Raw genomic sequence first — 16021 nt, forward strand, 5'->3', positions numbered from 1 at the left:
TTAACGATAGCCTAGTTGTATAATAGCTAGAGCTTCGTTACCAACACATGTAAGCCATTCTTTGAGGACCTAAAGGAGATCTCTAAGTGCAGGGAGGGAGAACTGCTATCCCTCTTGCATGATGCGAGCTGGCTTGATTCTAACCACCTTCCCTTTTCCACAGCTTTTATGGTCTCAGGGGTTTCTGGCACTAACATGGTAAACTACGGTGGTAATTGGACTTCTCGGATTGCCTGCTAATACCGACCTACCTTTCTTTTCTCTCAAGAAACCATAGTAGGATTAATGAAGCTTCAGTTAGCACCCTAGAAAATATGTATGTTCTTTTCAGTGAAGATGTAGGTTTTAGATTCATTTTAATTAACATTGAAACATGGTTGTGGGACCATCTAAAGACAAACTTTTTGTTTTCTAGGGTTGGTCTATTGATGGAACATGGATATCTGTCATAGTAAAGAAAACCACCAGAAAAGCGAATCACTTTACGAGTCCTGCCGGTTAACTTGTTCTACTGTATGCGTGTTACTACAAGGATACCGATGGACTTCCGATTCTTTCACAGTTTTTAGTCATAGCAACTGTTATTGGTTTCCGCACAAGAGTGGTGCGGTATATATTTGCTGCGCTATGATTGACGCCTCCTGCCTCTTGATTGATCTAAACTGTTTCGTTCTAGATGGTGTGCTTTTTTATTATAGCGACGTAATTCTTTGCGGTAGGTCTAAGAAGAGAAGGTATAAATTGTGGGTATTTTTAGTAGATAGACGCTAGTCTTGGCCTTTTGAAGAACTTCACCTGTGAAAATAATGGATGGAGTCGTAGGCAGGATCGATTTTTGTAAGGTTTTATTTTACATAAACCTTTAAAATAATGAATTAGGAAAATCTACCAGATCATTTGGTTTGAGTGGTATAAGACAGATTTATACAGAATATACGCTAATCTTTACAGTCCACTTGGAAAATTAAAAACTGGCTTGGGTATCATTTGCCAATTGGAGGTATCTTTTATGTTCCTGAATATCATAATTACGCAGTTACCTTGGAAACTTCTCAATAAAGAATTCAAAATAAGTACTTTCAATCACGTACTTACTTATGCTAGATTGCAGATATGAAGATAAAGCACCTTAATTATCTGGTGAGGTTTAATAAACCTCTATCAGAGCGGTAGTGGTTGGTAATTTTTCCAATTGATTTTCTAGTTAAGATTTTCGATAATTTAAATTAAGTCATTGTATGGCTAATACACGATAAGAGGTGAACCTCCATTCAGATAATGCTGTTGATATGGCTGTCAAATTGCTTCGAGTGGGGTTTTCCAATGGAAGAAATACAAAAATGTAGATTTCAGAAAATCGACGCCAATGTATAAAACTAGGACTCCCGAGTATGATTTCCCACTTAGCGTCAAACGTCCGCCAAGATGAAGGTCTGCTTCGCTTTTCTACTTTTGGCAGTAACTGCTGGTAAGTTAACTGTTTGACAGAATTTACAAGATGCAAACTGAGGACATTAGATAATATTGAGTTCCTGAATTTTAGTTATTGCTTATCCCACAAATGACCAGGAAGAAGATCCAGAATGGGTTATGATCCCAGATGTCGAAGGAAACTTCTATCCTGTTAGTATGGAGGAGGTGAGATTCGAAGCTGCTTTGGCAAACCGTGGTAAAACTAAGGCGAAATTCTTAGTCTACACTCGACAAGATAAAACGAAGGCTCATGAAATTGTCCTGAATGACGCAGCTTCTGTGAAGAATTCACATTTCGATGCCAAGCATCCAACGAGGTGAGAAATAAATTATTCAATAATTTCTACTTTGCTAATCACCAAGAAGCTTCTAGATAACTAAACAATTCATTACAATTCAATTATGCAGATTCGTAATCCACGGATGGAATGGCGACTCTAACGCTAATATCAACACACTCCTTCGCGCCGCATACTTGGATCGTGGAGAATACAACGTCATTGTAGTGGATTGGAGCTCAGGAGCTAAAACTATCAACTACATTGCTGCAAGGAACAATGTCAATGAAGCAGGTGAACAAGTCGCAGCAATGGTTGACTTCCTCCACGAGAAGCATGGTCTCAGTTTCGACACCACCTACATCATTGGGCACAGTTTGGGAGCTCATGTTTCCGGTATGGCTGGCAAGCATGTTAAACACGGTCGCATCCATGCTATTTTCGGTCTTGACCCTGCATTCCCCTTGTTCTCCATCAATAAACCAAATGAACGTTTAGCTACTGGTGATGCTCTTTACGTAGAGAGTATCCATACGAACGGAGGAAAATTGGGCTTTGAACAACCCATTGGGGATTCTTCATTCTATCCAAACTGGGGTAAGAAGCAACCAGGATGTGGTGTTGATTTGACTGGATCTTGTTCGCATGGAAGATCAGTTGAATACTTTGCCGAATCTCTTCGTGGCAAAAATGAATTCTTAGGAAAGGATTGTGGATCTTTTGATGAAATCAAGGAGAAGAAATGTGTTTCGCGTGGAGCTGCTGAGGATATGGGTGGTGATCCAGCTCATACTGGTATACGTGGAGTATATTACGTCCCCGTTCATGATAAATATCCTTTTGCCACTGGAAAGGCTTAAATTAGTTTATGAATGATAGATCATTACGATAATTAAATAAACGGATTGACAAAAAATTGTATGAGTCAATTTACTGGATTTTTTTATTGGACAAAGCCAATTTTTGCAACAATTGACAATTATCATCCATTACGAATTATAAAAGGGAGCGTATAACACCGAGCCGCTTCGGTCACGTTGCTCCCAGGGCGGAGGTGAAGCAGCGTCTGATGAGTTGTCTCTGCCCTGGTACGAAACTGTAGCCATCTTCGCCCCTCTTTTCATCAACAGATTGGCTGAAAATTTGAAAAAAGACTTACAGTTCCATAACGACTGTCACTTTTCAGCAGCATATGTTAGCTCTGCTATGATAGCAGAAACAAAGGAATGAAGAAGCAGTAAATTGATATAAACCCGTATTTCCGATTTACTTCGTGCACAAAAGCATACATATGTATATATATAGCACGTATATTAAATACTGTTGCTTTAGTGTATAAATACATCTATTTGAATTAGACACTACCCGCAAATTTCATTAGCACGCATATACTATATACCTACATACACATATTTCTGTTTGGAGTAATTGATATTCATATACAAATGACTAAAAACCTAAAAGAAAATAATTCTTTGCGAGCTCATTAATATGAACTTAGTTCGTTGCGGTATTGACGAATTGATATGGGATAGTGACGTCATACACGTTGTAGAATGCACGAAATTCACAAAAAATGGCAAAGTTTCACCCTCTGTAACTTTGTTCATAATAGTTGGATTTTCTTCAACCTTGACCGAATTGTGCACTATGTTGTCCCTTACACCCATGTCAAATTTTGTACTTCTGGGATGGACATAAGGGGGATTGCCGGGTAAATTTCTAAAATGTGGAAATATGCTGTATTAAATTTGTGCAGATATCGGAGCCGGATTTTGAGGCCTGGATTTTGTAGAGCTTCACTACTGTGCTTTTTAGGTTTTTAGGTTCTGAGAAGGAGACCTGTTACACTTTTTGGGGGTCATATTTTGATCCCTCACTGCCCTATGTTTCACCCGCTATCGAAAAAGTACTTATTGAGCCCTTTCATTTGGTACCCCACATGGGCCACATTCTGTGAAAATAAATATTCCACCCTCCATTCACATCTATGGGGAGGCCCCCCTTAAACTGACCACAAAATGATTCCTCTTTTTTCGTGTAAAGGGAACAATAGATCACGTACTCTTACTGACTTTCGTGACAATCGGTCTAGTCGTTTCGGAATAAATCGGGTGTGACAGACAGACAGACAGACGGACAAACACCTACTCGATTCTGATAAGATTTTGTGTTTACATAAAAACCTTAAAAATGACGATATTTCGTGCCTAATGTTGCGGTTACATTTTGTCATGATGAAATCGATTAAAGTTAATCTTCTTTAGATATTTCATGGGAAGCATAGGTCCCCCGTTAAGAACGGAGGAGAGAGAAGACTCCACTCTCAAGGAGGAAATTATCATTATCTCCACCTAGTATGGAAGCAGCTTCAGACGGAGCTTCTGAAAGAGGAACCTCAGAAAACCAAAAAATCTGTAAATTGGAGTTGGTTAGAGATCAGCCACGCTAGGCCCGGAAGTCGAATGTTAGCTGGCCGGATTAAGCCATATATACCACGATGCTCGTACTCTCGAGTTATAGAAAGAAATCTGATTACTGATTTGAAATCTAGCTGACCTGGTTCAAGATGGAGGTTACCAGCCACACCGAGCAGTTCACCAACTTGTTAAAGCTGGCGACAGTGAACCGATTCGCATAGTGCAATAATTAAAGATATTGTCTACCCAGGACATCGCCGGCACATACAAAAGGATCTTGAGTCCCGTCAGCGTGAACGTTTTATAGTTTATATAACGAAAAAATTTATCGGGCTATCACACCCGATTAGTTGTGAATGAAATTTGGATTAATAGGCAGCGTTGGATAGATCGTCTAATCTGAATTAGTGTAGATGATTTAGCTCGGAAATTTTATAAGGACAATATATATATAAGAAACAGAGAACGTAGGGGAATCAGTGCTATGAACAGCAATGATGTAGCCCAGGACGCTAGGCAATTGTCAGTGATATGATATTTGTGAACCTCGGCGCACGGGATATTTAGAAGGCCGGCCTAGACAGGGAACCGATTATTGCATCTTAGATGATGACTTTTAATGCAAGGTATATTATGACTCACACAGATAGTACCTAAGCAGCGGGCCTGAAGAGACAGAGTTTTCTCAAGGGGCCGGAATAGCAATTTCAATGGAAAAGTTGATAATAGGAGGACCGTATAATTTTTACCCCAGCCCTGAAAAATTTTCACTTAGGGCTCGGTTTTTCGCATAATTTTCACTCCGGGATTTCTTATTTACGGTTCTAACCAAAAGCGATGAAATGTGGGTCGACGATTTGGAAACTTCGATTTTTCATAACTTGAATGAGAAAGAACTTGTGGGTACTCATTTTTGAATATTCTGGAACGATAATATTGCTCCTCCTGAAAACGATATCGGGTGCCTCAAAATACTCATATCCTTCAATCTGAACAAGAATTCCAGCACGACAAACTGAATATTTTGGAGTTAAATGAAGTTGGAAGGTAGGATTCGGAAGAGCTATCCTTCCCTCTTGCAGCACCATAACCCTGTAACCCGTTGTGCCTATCGAATCAAACGTGGGTTTGCTATTTGACAAGGCGCGCCCACATTAGTTGAAGTCGGTTTCTAACAGGATGCTAACTGCGAAATTCCTGTTCATAATGAAAAACCTCAATAATACAATGCTATGTTGCAAGAGACGAGTAATTAACTGCGGTAGCCGCAATGATATCGAAACTATACTCTGCATCACGAAAGAATTTGCAGTTGCTCAGTCGAAGATGTTGACGGCAGCCGTCTCACCTACTACGACGAGCAGCTTAACAGGTGGAAGAGATATACTCCAAAATCCCTAATTGCATAGCATCTTATGGATGGTATCTTATGTCTTACTGTGATAGTGCAAGAGTTTCAAATTTAGAAAATAAAAAGAGTGCCACAACCTAACTAAAAAACGCCACAAACTAATTGAAACTGATTTGAAGAATTAGATTCTTTTCTGAAAGGAAGACTTGCTGAGGAGGACTTTTCATGAGGATACTTTGAAGATGACATTTGGAGTTGCGAACGATCAGATAGTTTCTAAAGCAACGGCGGTTTGATCCGGAAAAGAATCTAGTTTATCATCCTTTATGAAGAACAATACCAACCTGATAAAATGTATTTTGTACTGAGTATTTTAGAGAAAGGAAGAGGAAGGAGCGGAGCATATTCCAATTAGCTATAATAGAAAAGATAGTTCCCTTTACCATTGCACCCTTTAGGGATTTTTCTAGAAAAGCTTAAATTCCAAGCAAAAGCGAAATATAGTATCTGCCTATACTAAGGGTGTCCAAAAATACATGAGGATGCTGTAATGAATTGGAGCTCTCCAAATGGCAAAAAGTTGCAGACTTCAAATCCACCCGTGACTTTGAAAAATCAGGTCATGGCCGAGGCACGGATTTTGGAGGCCCCATAAGATTCATGTTCCTCCACGGAGAAATCTGTTGAAGACATGATTTTTACTTCAGTGGAAAGCCTGCACCCGGTATGCTGCAACGTGAAATCAACAGAGTTCAAGGTGAACGTAGCGACATGGGGAGCGATTCTGGGTTGAACAGCTGGACTGGCCGGTGAGATAAGGAGGAAGTTTGTGATTGGCAGCGGAGACAGCTGGAAGTCAGGAGAGACAGCTGTAAAGACGAGAAGGCGATTCCAAAAATTTTCGCGAGGAGCAGCTGGTGTAGCGGATCTTTTCCGGCGGATACAGAGGCAGGAGGGTAAAAGAATACGTTGGAGCAGACGAATTTACGGATGGTTTTAAAGGCGATGGAGTTGTTATTCCAGCTGGCGTGCCACGTAAACCAGGAAGGACTCGAAGTGATTGGTTCAACACCAATACTGGTATCGTTCGCGATTTGACTTCTACCATTGCGGACAATTGTCCAAAGGCTTCAATCGTGATTATTACAAATCCAGTGAACTAGTGTGGATCAATTGCCGCAGAAGTTCTAAAATCCAAAGGAAAGAACAATCCCCGTCGTCTCTCCGCTGTTTCAATTTTGGATATTGTCCTCGCTCGAAAATTCATTTCGGATCCATGTACCGTTGTTATTCCGGTGAACGGTGAACATTCTGATGTACACATTTGTCTTTTGTTTCATTTCAACAAGAATGTGTCGACCGAGCACTTTGATAGAGCTTCAGTCTTTCCGGGTGAGCTTCACGGTCAATTTCGCCAACTTTTTAGGTTGCTGGTATAGCTCTTCCCTCTAGGTCGCTCTCGGCCCCTTAGGATGATCGTCTGAGTCTAAGTTCGTAACACGGCCTTTCGGTCACATCGTTTCTTAACTCCTCCAGAAAGTTGGATTGAAGGGCTCGGCACAAGGAAACTAAGAATTGGGGGTTTCAAAAAAAATTTCAACATGAAAGTGTGCCAAGCGAAATTAGGGCCTTGCAAAAGTGGTTGCCACCAATGAAAAAGCGAAAGCTGCTATACTACCCTTTAGGGATTTCCACGCATCTGGCACGGATCCATCTATACAGTGATGCTAAAGGTGGGTATAGAGAACTTAGAGCAACTTCTAAGAAATATTTTTCGGGGATCTCTTGTTCTGGGCTACATGTCTTCCACCTGGCGAAAGGTTAAGCCAGTCTTCATATCTAAGCCTGGAAAAGATGACTATTCAATTGCAAATAACCTGCACTGCAATGTGAACTGCTAAATCTGCCAATACATTGATTCAATTGACAACTGGTGTCCCAGACTGGGAGTTGTTCTAGGGAAAAATGAAAAAAGCATGTAGAGGTAAAATGAAACGAGCTCTCACAGTTTATGGGTTGTCTAGGCGGACCTTGGTCTTGACATGGGAGTTAGGCCTCAGGTGGTAATGTGGATATACATTGCTATCATTATGCCGGTGTTTGCTTATGCGTCTGCAGTATGGTGGGTTGAGGTGAAACAAAAGAGTTTTTGCTGTAAACTAACCACACTGCAAAGAACGGTGTTTGGGTATTACCGGTGCCATGAGAACAACATCCGGCGCAACTCTATGGTAAATGCATTATTGAAATCGCAGTCCTTTTATTTTGTTATTCAAAGCACTGCAATGGAAACAGCTCACAGACTAATTTGATTACATCTATGGAGAAGCAATGGACGTGGCGAGCACAGAGCATTGGAAGAGTCATTGGGAGAACTGAATCCAGTTTTTTCAATGGCGTTTGATGCTCGGATCCCCAGACATTTATTTGGTATGAAATTATCTTGAAATGGAGGGAAAACTGAGACGAATCAGAAAAATGCGTGCCAGCATATACTGACGTCTTCTACATTGATGACTCAAAAACAAAAGAAGGTTCTGAAACAGAAGCCTACCTCACGAATGGTCTTTCTAGCTGAAGTTTTTGCGATCCCAAGGCCAGCAACCTGTATGATTGACCGAACGGTTAAAAGATAAATGCATCGCAGTCTGTAGCGATAGTCCAGTTGTATTAAGAGCGTTGAGCAGTCCTTTGATCATTTCAAAAATCTTTCAGGAATGTTGAAATCGATTGAACTCTCTTTGTGGAACTGCTCTGGGTACCTGGTCATTGTAGTGTAGAGGAAAATGAAATCTCGGGTGCTCGGATCTCGGTTCCCCCATATGCGAGAGGAATCAGCAATTGGGGTGTCAGTAACATTGGCTAATAGTGCTGACAGAAACTGGGAACAACCAGTCCATAATGACTGGAGGATGAGCCTTACATTAATACACCAAACTTTTCTGCTAAAACCACGCAAAAATTCTTCAAAGTTTGTCCAGTCGAGAAGGAGGAAGACTTGTAGAAGTATTGTGGTTATTCTGACTGGTAAACACTGATCTCTTTGAGGTTCCCACAAAATGGTTTACCTATGTCTGCAACCTAGCCTTAGTTAGAGCTATTCAATCGCAATGGAAGTGCTTAGTGATGTCCCCTTCTCTTCCCAATGTCGGTAGTGCGAATTGTAGGTCAATGCTCCGTGCAACTGCATATTTGCCTATACTGAATGCATCGGACTCCAAATATTACCTTTGTCCCGCCGGTGAAAAATACTGTATAGTAGCAACACTTGCCATTCTCCGACTATGCCTTGGTTGGAAACTTCACAGAAAATTCTACTTGAAGCTCAGCTCACCTATGGTGTAACCCGATGGGAGTGCTCAGAGCTATCGAGAGGATTCCACTGCCTAAGATCCGGAAAGTTCTCTGACAATTCTGTTCGTCACAACGCATTTAATGTCGAAGCTCGGGGGGAGGAGGTGCAGGAGTATATTGAGAGCATCTATCAGGTGACACTACAGTGCCCTAGTAACACATACACCTGCGGTTGAACGATGTTAAGCTTGGCTCTATATTGTTTCTTGTTCAGTGTATGATACGCTAACTTGGAATCTACCTTCGCTCAGATTTTTTACATTGGGTGAGAGTGCCTATTTTTGTACATTTAGCTGCAATGGGTGAAATTTGGATACCATTGGTAGAAAACAGCATCAACTCCAATTGGATGGATTTGTAACGAGTCGCATGTTTTAGCCGCCAGGCACACTTCCCCCAACTTGTAGGCCCAGACACATTTTTCCCAATGCGCCCTTCTTGATTTCGTTAATAACGGTGGGAAACATTGAAACCAATAACGTCAAGTCTTAGGTATACGCCTCCACCTTGACCCCGTTCTAGTCCCATATACCTAGAATGTCACCTATGCTTATCAAAAGAGCACCGAAGAGATGGCCTCACTCTAGCGCCATACATAAAACATCTATTTAATCGTATTCCGGTTAGAGTTTCCTCAATGAATTTGGTACACTACGTTGTAAAATACTTGCTTCTATTATAGCGATTGCTGAACCGTGCTAATTTCCTCCACTGGATTCTCCTTGGAGGTAAGCGTGCTGAGATGACTAGAAGGCCAGTATCTTGATGACTATCTGGATACGCTCTGGGTTCTCCTTGGAGGTAAGCGTGCTGAGATGACTAGAAGGGCAGTATCTTGACGACTATCTGGATACGCTCTAGGGTCTTCAAAGTTCTTCAGAGTTTTGGTCTTCATCACGAAAGTTATTTGGCTGAAAGTCCTTTGTGGCCTCATGGCGACGCCTGCCCATTGTCGGAATGCAAAACCATGCGAGCGGGTCTCCAGGAGTGTTCTGCTTATCCCAACGAAATACAGCTCCGGCGAGTCTCTAAGAGCTGCCTCACAACCCTTCCTTGTTGTTTCTGAAGAATGACTAGTATTTTTCCCTATGGGCCGTAAGATTATGTAAAGAAGATGGCCCAGTTAATTTTATCTTTTACGAGTGCCGATTCTGTAATCTAACAGGACTGGGCTTCCATGCCCTAGAAGTAATCTACTGGCACACAGTCCTCCTTGTTTTCCGGGGAATTGCGCATAGTCTAGTAGCTCTAGGATCTCATCATTCTATCCAAAATATTTCCGACTTTATAAGAAAGAATTGGCTTCAATCTTCCTTGGTCTGAGTTTAATAAGCTTGCAGGCCAGTTGCATCCTAAAACCCCAGAGGTTACAAAACTTTTATTACTATTGTTCCCATTGTTGGTTAAGAGGGTGATAATAAGAATGTCTTCACAATCGTCACAGTTCTCCGAGCTGAGCCGTAGGTGAAGCTACAGCCAAATAAATGGTACCAGTATTTGACCACGTTGAAACTTGCGAACTTTAATAATACGCATCCCACAGGTCAGAGTACACCGATTGTTTCTGTAACCTTGAAGTTTTCAACTAACTATGTCGATCGTTTACTATGTGATATTCCCATATAGCAGTTTAAAGAGAGGTGGATGTGCCTCAATATCACATTGGTCTACTTTGCGCTGTCGATGTGCCGAATAATATTGCTTCATAGGTATAAAAATTGTTCAAAGCCTCAATGTTCTGCTCACTGAAATGGATAGGAAGAATGTGGTAACCAGCAACTCTGGGAATTTTGGTTTCGTTGTATTTATCTGCAATCCTCACCTCCTTGTCTCTTCCTTTAATATTACAGCCAGTTGCCAAGGACAGTGACACGTTTAGGGGACAGGCACACGTCAACAGCCGGAGCCGTTGTCGAGACCCATTCCGAAATCGATGCAGAAAAAGCGAAAGTAGCAGCCTGGTGCAGAAAATATTTAGATTGTTAAGCCTGAAGGCTTCATTCCGTTTGAGATGTTGTTGAGTTATCTTCTATGTAGTATGAAAGCCTTTCCAATTCTGAACTGCAGTCAGCCCGCTGGAACAACTAATGGTGCATTCGGGGGGCTGTTTTCCGTCTTTGAACGTAGGCGCGGAGCGATTACTTACGCGGTTGCCCAGATTATAAACTTATCCGAGTGAAATGTCATCGATTAGTATGCGTAACAAAACAACCAGAGAGGTCATCGCGATCTGACCGATCTAATCAGGCGTTTGTTGCCGGTCAACTGGAATCGAATTGAATTTATTGCAGGCCTTGACATCAAAGAGGGCACGGAAAAACAAACTTTTCACTGCTTTCGGTAAGATCATCAAGCCCATCCTTTCAAATCAGATGCCCTATCAGGATCTTGTCAGAGCTGATCTTGGTATTCAGATCATCCACCGCGAACTGAGAATCTCCTTTCTTGTCTTTTACATGGGAAATCTCCGTTGTTGTTTAGTACTAAGCTATTGTGGTTCCTCTTTATCTGGGTCTCGTGAAGAGCGTAGCGGTCAACGATTCTGAAAGTGAGCACCCAAATTGACTATGATCAACAGCTGGAAGGAGGTATTTTCAAAAACAAAGAAATGCTAGAAATTGGTCGTATGGGTTCACTAGTACGTGCAGACGGGCTGAAAAGCCGCTCTGATCCGCCTTAGATGTGACTGTGCCAGTCACGTCCTGGAGCACTCACTACCCTTATGTATACAACGTGCTTTATACCTGCTAACTCACCCGAATCTAAAATTAATAAAAGTGCGAAATTCGCTAGGGGTTGTAAAAATAAATGCGGAAAAAATTTGGAAAACAAAAAAAAAAAATGGTGGATCAGGTCCTTGAAACCAAATACCAACTCAAAGCCACGCATGTCACGATCAAGCAGGGATGCTGCTGATGCTTCTTTTACCCCATCGATCGATGAGATGTAGCCGCTTACCACTGAATCTCTCTTTAAGATCCATTTTCTTTCTAGATATCTGCGGCAATCAAAGCGACTAAAGAGGTAAGCGCAAGATATTAGTTTTTCTCCTGCATTTGAATACCAAGTCAAAATAGACCAAATTCTGTGCCAAGAAGAGATTATCTTAGGACCTCTTTTATCCCCTTTTCAAAGTAACCTAAGGGTGCATCCGCATTAGCCCCTTCGTGTAAGCTGCACTTCTAATTTAATCGAGTCTAATCAGTGCTCAGTGCTCCTCCTCATTTCCTTTTCGGATGTTGTTCAAGCACTTGGATTTTATATAAAAAATCCATAAAAATGCGGCCAGAAGGTAGACCCACTATTATTTATCCGAAACATAATGAAACACTTTCTTGGCAAAGATCAAAGCAAGCTGTTCTGGAGCAGCATTTTATGAAAAACTGCACTTTTCAAACTCAAAATTCGAACTCATCCGCGCAATGAAATTCTCAACAATGAAAGGAATTCTCTGCTCTTTTTATTACGTACAGTCAGACAGTAATGGTCGATCTGATTGGATGTTATGCCCAATCAGACGCAACACAACTGCCGTTCCTACAGGTTCTGTGCTCGTTCAGTGTGACGCTGACTACTAGATGATGGAAGCTGCAGAAGTCTTCAGACCTGTTCCCGTTGTTTTTACGGTAACCAAAAGCATGTCTTCTCACTATATTCCCGGGTGAGGTATTATCAGAACCCACGTTGGCATTCAGATCACCCATTATGATCATAATGTTGCCTCTCCTGATCTGCATATATTTAGTTGAAAAAACCATTCTTCCTCACTGTATTGGAAATGCTCGTTGGTGCATAGCACTGTTGTCGTTTTGGTAGCAATGGAATTTCGAAATGTGCAGATTATTAGCCCACAAATTACTATCCTTATTTGCCTGTAAAATAGCTGAAAGCTCCAGTGAGCAATGTGACAAAGTCTGGCAAAAATGTCCCGATAGGTACTCTGCTGCTCTGGAGTGGCTACAGAATTAATTTCTCCTTCGAAAGTCAAAGTGAACACAATTCCAGTCTCACAATACATGTAATCCGTTTATTTAAATGGGGCTAACACTCGTTTATAAATCTCAGGGTCCTAAATTTGTTGCTTGAATTTATTGCCAAGCGCTTCTATAGGGGTGCAACTTAAAGACTGAAGCGATCTTAAATTACCAATTTCATAATAAAACAGTAAATTCAGAAATGTATAAAATTACGTCAAATATTCGCGATATCAGTTGCGTTCAATCTAACTTCCGTGTAAAGCGCGTATAAATGGACGATCTTCCATTGTTCACAATACGAAAATGGGGTATGACATTATCTACTCCGAACTTATTGAATTTGTCCCATTAGGTAAGATAAATATCTTTAGGTTGTCAGTTGAAACTACTGACACTTGTCTTTCTACCATCAATCATTACCACTTGTACGTCGTAGAATACCTAAAAAATGGATGTTATTTCGAGAACCACAATAACGGATCTAAAACAATGTGGAACGGATAAGATCTGATGGATTTTATATAAAAAGAGTAGGAGGAAGCTTATGGCTCATAGAGTTCTTCTGCGTGTTCCACAATGAAAGGCTCACTTTTGGTTCTTGTTGTTGGCATTGCCTGTGGTAAGTGAACATCCTTCTCGATAAATAAATGTTTGTGTATTAGGATCAATTTCACAGTGAAATTCTAATTTGCTCTTCCTGCATCCGACAGTGCTTGGCTACCCAGTTGAAGATGCTGCGCCCGAAGAGCAGTGGGAATTGATTCCCACTGCCGACGGATACTTCCGTTTGATCAACGTCAAGGATGCCGAATTTCAAGCATCCCTTGAGGAGAGAGCTGACTTTGACGTGAAATTCTTCCTATTCACAAAGTCAAATCCATCCAGCTCCCAACAAATCATCACCGGAGATTCCGGCTCGCTGACCAACTCCTACTTCAGTGCCAGCCGTCCAACCAGGATTATCATTCATGGATGGCGTAATGATGCCAGTTCAGAAGTAGGAAGTGTCGTTCGCACAGGTTATTTGAACCGTGGTGACTTCAATGTAATCGTTGTCGACTGGGGAGCAGGTGCAGGAAGTTTGAACTACGTTACTGCCAAAAACAACGTTCCTGACGCTGGCAAGAAAGTTGCTGCTTTCATTAACTTCCTGAATGCGCATGGTGCTTCATCGAATAACATCTACTTGATTGGCCACAGTTTGGGTGCTCACGTTAGCGGTTTTGCTGGTAAGAATGCCAACTCAAAGCCAAACACCATCTTTGGACTGGATGCTGCCCTTCCATTGTTCAGCGCTAGCGATTCTAGCACTCGATTAGCTGTTGGCGATGCCGGTTACGTTGAAACCATCCACACAGATGGTGGACGTCTTGGATTCGACTCTCCTATTGGCACATCCTCCTTCTACCCAGCTTGGGGTGGCGTACAACCTGGATGTGGTCTTGACGTGGCGGGATCTTGCTCTCATAGCCGATCTTATCAATACTTTGCAGAATCATTGCAAGCCAACAATCAATTCTTGGGACAGAACTGTGGCGATTGGAATAACCTTAAAAATAAAGTATGCACAGGGGGCATTAGCCTTATGGGTGGAGAACCATCTAATCATAGCATTGCTGGTGTTTTCTACGTACCTGTTAACTCAGCGTACCCCTATGCCACTGGAAAAGTTTGAGGAATTTTCAATTTGGCTGTTATAAAATGGATCGAATAAAGCTTGAGGAACAAAATTTATTAATTTTATTTATGTATTTCGGGCTTTCACTTACAGATAATATGTTTGGATAGAAATATTTAGACCAATGGGAATAATTAGAAAACTTACTTCGACTTTGAACAGTGTTCGAAAAAAATCCTGAGTGTGCTAGAATTATTGAAAGTTATGTCGAACTCGAAAAATACATATTCACTTTGGGGTTTATTATCATATATAACTAGTCCTTACGGTTGTTTATGAGCCTTTAGAATTGTAGCCCCTCCTTATGATTTACTAGCCTCGGACACCACGTTGACGTTATGGAGCAGCTTCTGGTAACTACTACATTAAAAATGTCATAAATTTGTAAATGGATTTGTACTCTCCAAGTACAAGGAAGTGACGGATGTCTAATCCACTCGCGACTTCGAGCAAAACAACCGAGTTCTGGTTGAGGCAGGCATTTTGGAAGCCTCATTAAGTGGGAAGTCTGCACTTGGTAATCATTGGTGCTTACAGCGCTACCTGCCAGAAAGTAGAGTACTGCAACAATATTGCTATTGCAGGGTTATTGCTTAAGTCGTCTAGAAAATGGGCGAGAATGGCACGGTAAAAAAACTTCAGTCGCTATGAAGGGTGAACTACAGCCTCAATCTTCGACTGTCAGAACCTTCTGCTGATGTGATATGATGTGCATGCCACTGTGAACCTGTGAAAGAGGGCTTAGCACCTTGGAAACAAAAATATGGCCAATGCAGCACCACTAAATGTGGTAATACCCAGAGAAATTGAAAGACAGTCAGCAGAATTTCCGGCGGAAATTGGGGAGAAGTTTGTAACCCCGTTTTATGATTCCATTTCAGCATCTCAAAGCCTTTTTCTTTCCGGCGGTAAAAGGACTGACAAAGCTGCAACTGGAAAAAAAGCATCATAGTTGGCCCCTCTGCTGATGCCGGGGAACGGACGCCTGAGAAAGATAACTATTCAAATCCAAAGAACTTTAGACCAACTAGCTTAACATATTTCTCACTGAACTGTTTAGGGACTCGTTTAATTATGCTATTCCCGAGAAGTCGTTAAAGTTGAATCCATTAACCAAGACACCTACCAGCGTGAAAAGTCCTGTGAGTCTGCCTTCTATTCCTTGATTTCCAAGCCTGGGATTGTGGAGATGCGCTGTATCCATTAGGCACTCATTAGTCCAGTAACTATAATATAGTGGGTTAAAGTGAAGCAGAAGGGTGTCCATTCTAAGGTAGACTCAATGCAAAGAACTATACGTCTAAGTATTATCGGTACCGTTAACATGACATCTGGTCTAGCTTAAGATGGACAACGTACTTTGCAGCCCCTATTCAGATCATTGTAACCCTTAGACTAATTCATTAAGGTCTGCTTTGTATAATATTTAAGAAACCTTTCCAAAAGCCAACAACGGTTCGGATAGGGACTGGCGTCACGCCTAGTACCTT

The 16021-nt window shown here is 41.5% G+C and overlaps 2 protein-coding genes across 2 annotated transcripts; both read left to right on the forward strand.

Annotated features, from left to right (window-relative positions):
* The first annotated feature begins 1369 nt into the window (after positions 1-1369).
* Positions 1370-2680, forward strand: LOC119646730 (phospholipase A1 VesT1.02-like). The gene is made up of 3 exons (XM_038047311.1): positions 1370-1468; positions 1544-1790; positions 1882-2680. The coding sequence occupies exons 1-3, from the start codon at positions 1426-1428 to the stop codon at positions 2609-2611; spliced, it is 1020 nt and encodes a 339-aa protein (XP_037903239.1). The 5' UTR covers positions 1370-1425; the 3' UTR covers positions 2612-2680.
* Positions 2681-13337: 10657 nt separating this feature from the next.
* Positions 13338-14596, forward strand: LOC119646349 (pancreatic triacylglycerol lipase-like). The gene is made up of 2 exons (XM_038046783.1): positions 13338-13472; positions 13564-14596. Exons 1-2 carry the CDS (start codon positions 13430-13432, stop codon positions 14526-14528), a joined length of 1008 nt encoding a protein of 335 aa, XP_037902711.1. The 5' UTR covers positions 13338-13429; the 3' UTR covers positions 14529-14596.
* Positions 14597-16021: the final 1425 nt, after the last annotated feature.

This window comes from Hermetia illucens, chromosome 1 (assembly GCF_905115235.1).
Source record: "Hermetia illucens chromosome 1, iHerIll2.2.curated.20191125, whole genome shotgun sequence".
Taxonomy (NCBI): domain Eukaryota; kingdom Metazoa; phylum Arthropoda; class Insecta; order Diptera; family Stratiomyidae; genus Hermetia; species Hermetia illucens.

Coding starts and splice junctions, on each gene's coding strand:
- LOC119646349 (XM_038046783.1), top strand. CDS start 13,430: ATGAAAGGCTCACTTTTGGTTCTTGTTGTTGGCATTGCCTGTG. Junction 13,473..13,563: donor TGTTGTTGGCATTGCCTGTG/GTAAGTGAACAT, acceptor TGCATCCGACAG/TGCTTGGCTACCCAGTTGAA.
- LOC119646730 (XM_038047311.1), top strand. CDS start 1,426: ATGAAGGTCTGCTTCGCTTTTCTACTTTTGGCAGTAACTGCTG. Junction 1,469..1,543: donor ACTTTTGGCAGTAACTGCTG/GTAAGTTAACTG, acceptor CCTGAATTTTAG/TTATTGCTTATCCCACAAAT. Junction 1,791..1,881: donor GATGCCAAGCATCCAACGAG/GTGAGAAATAAA, acceptor TCAATTATGCAG/ATTCGTAATCCACGGATGGA.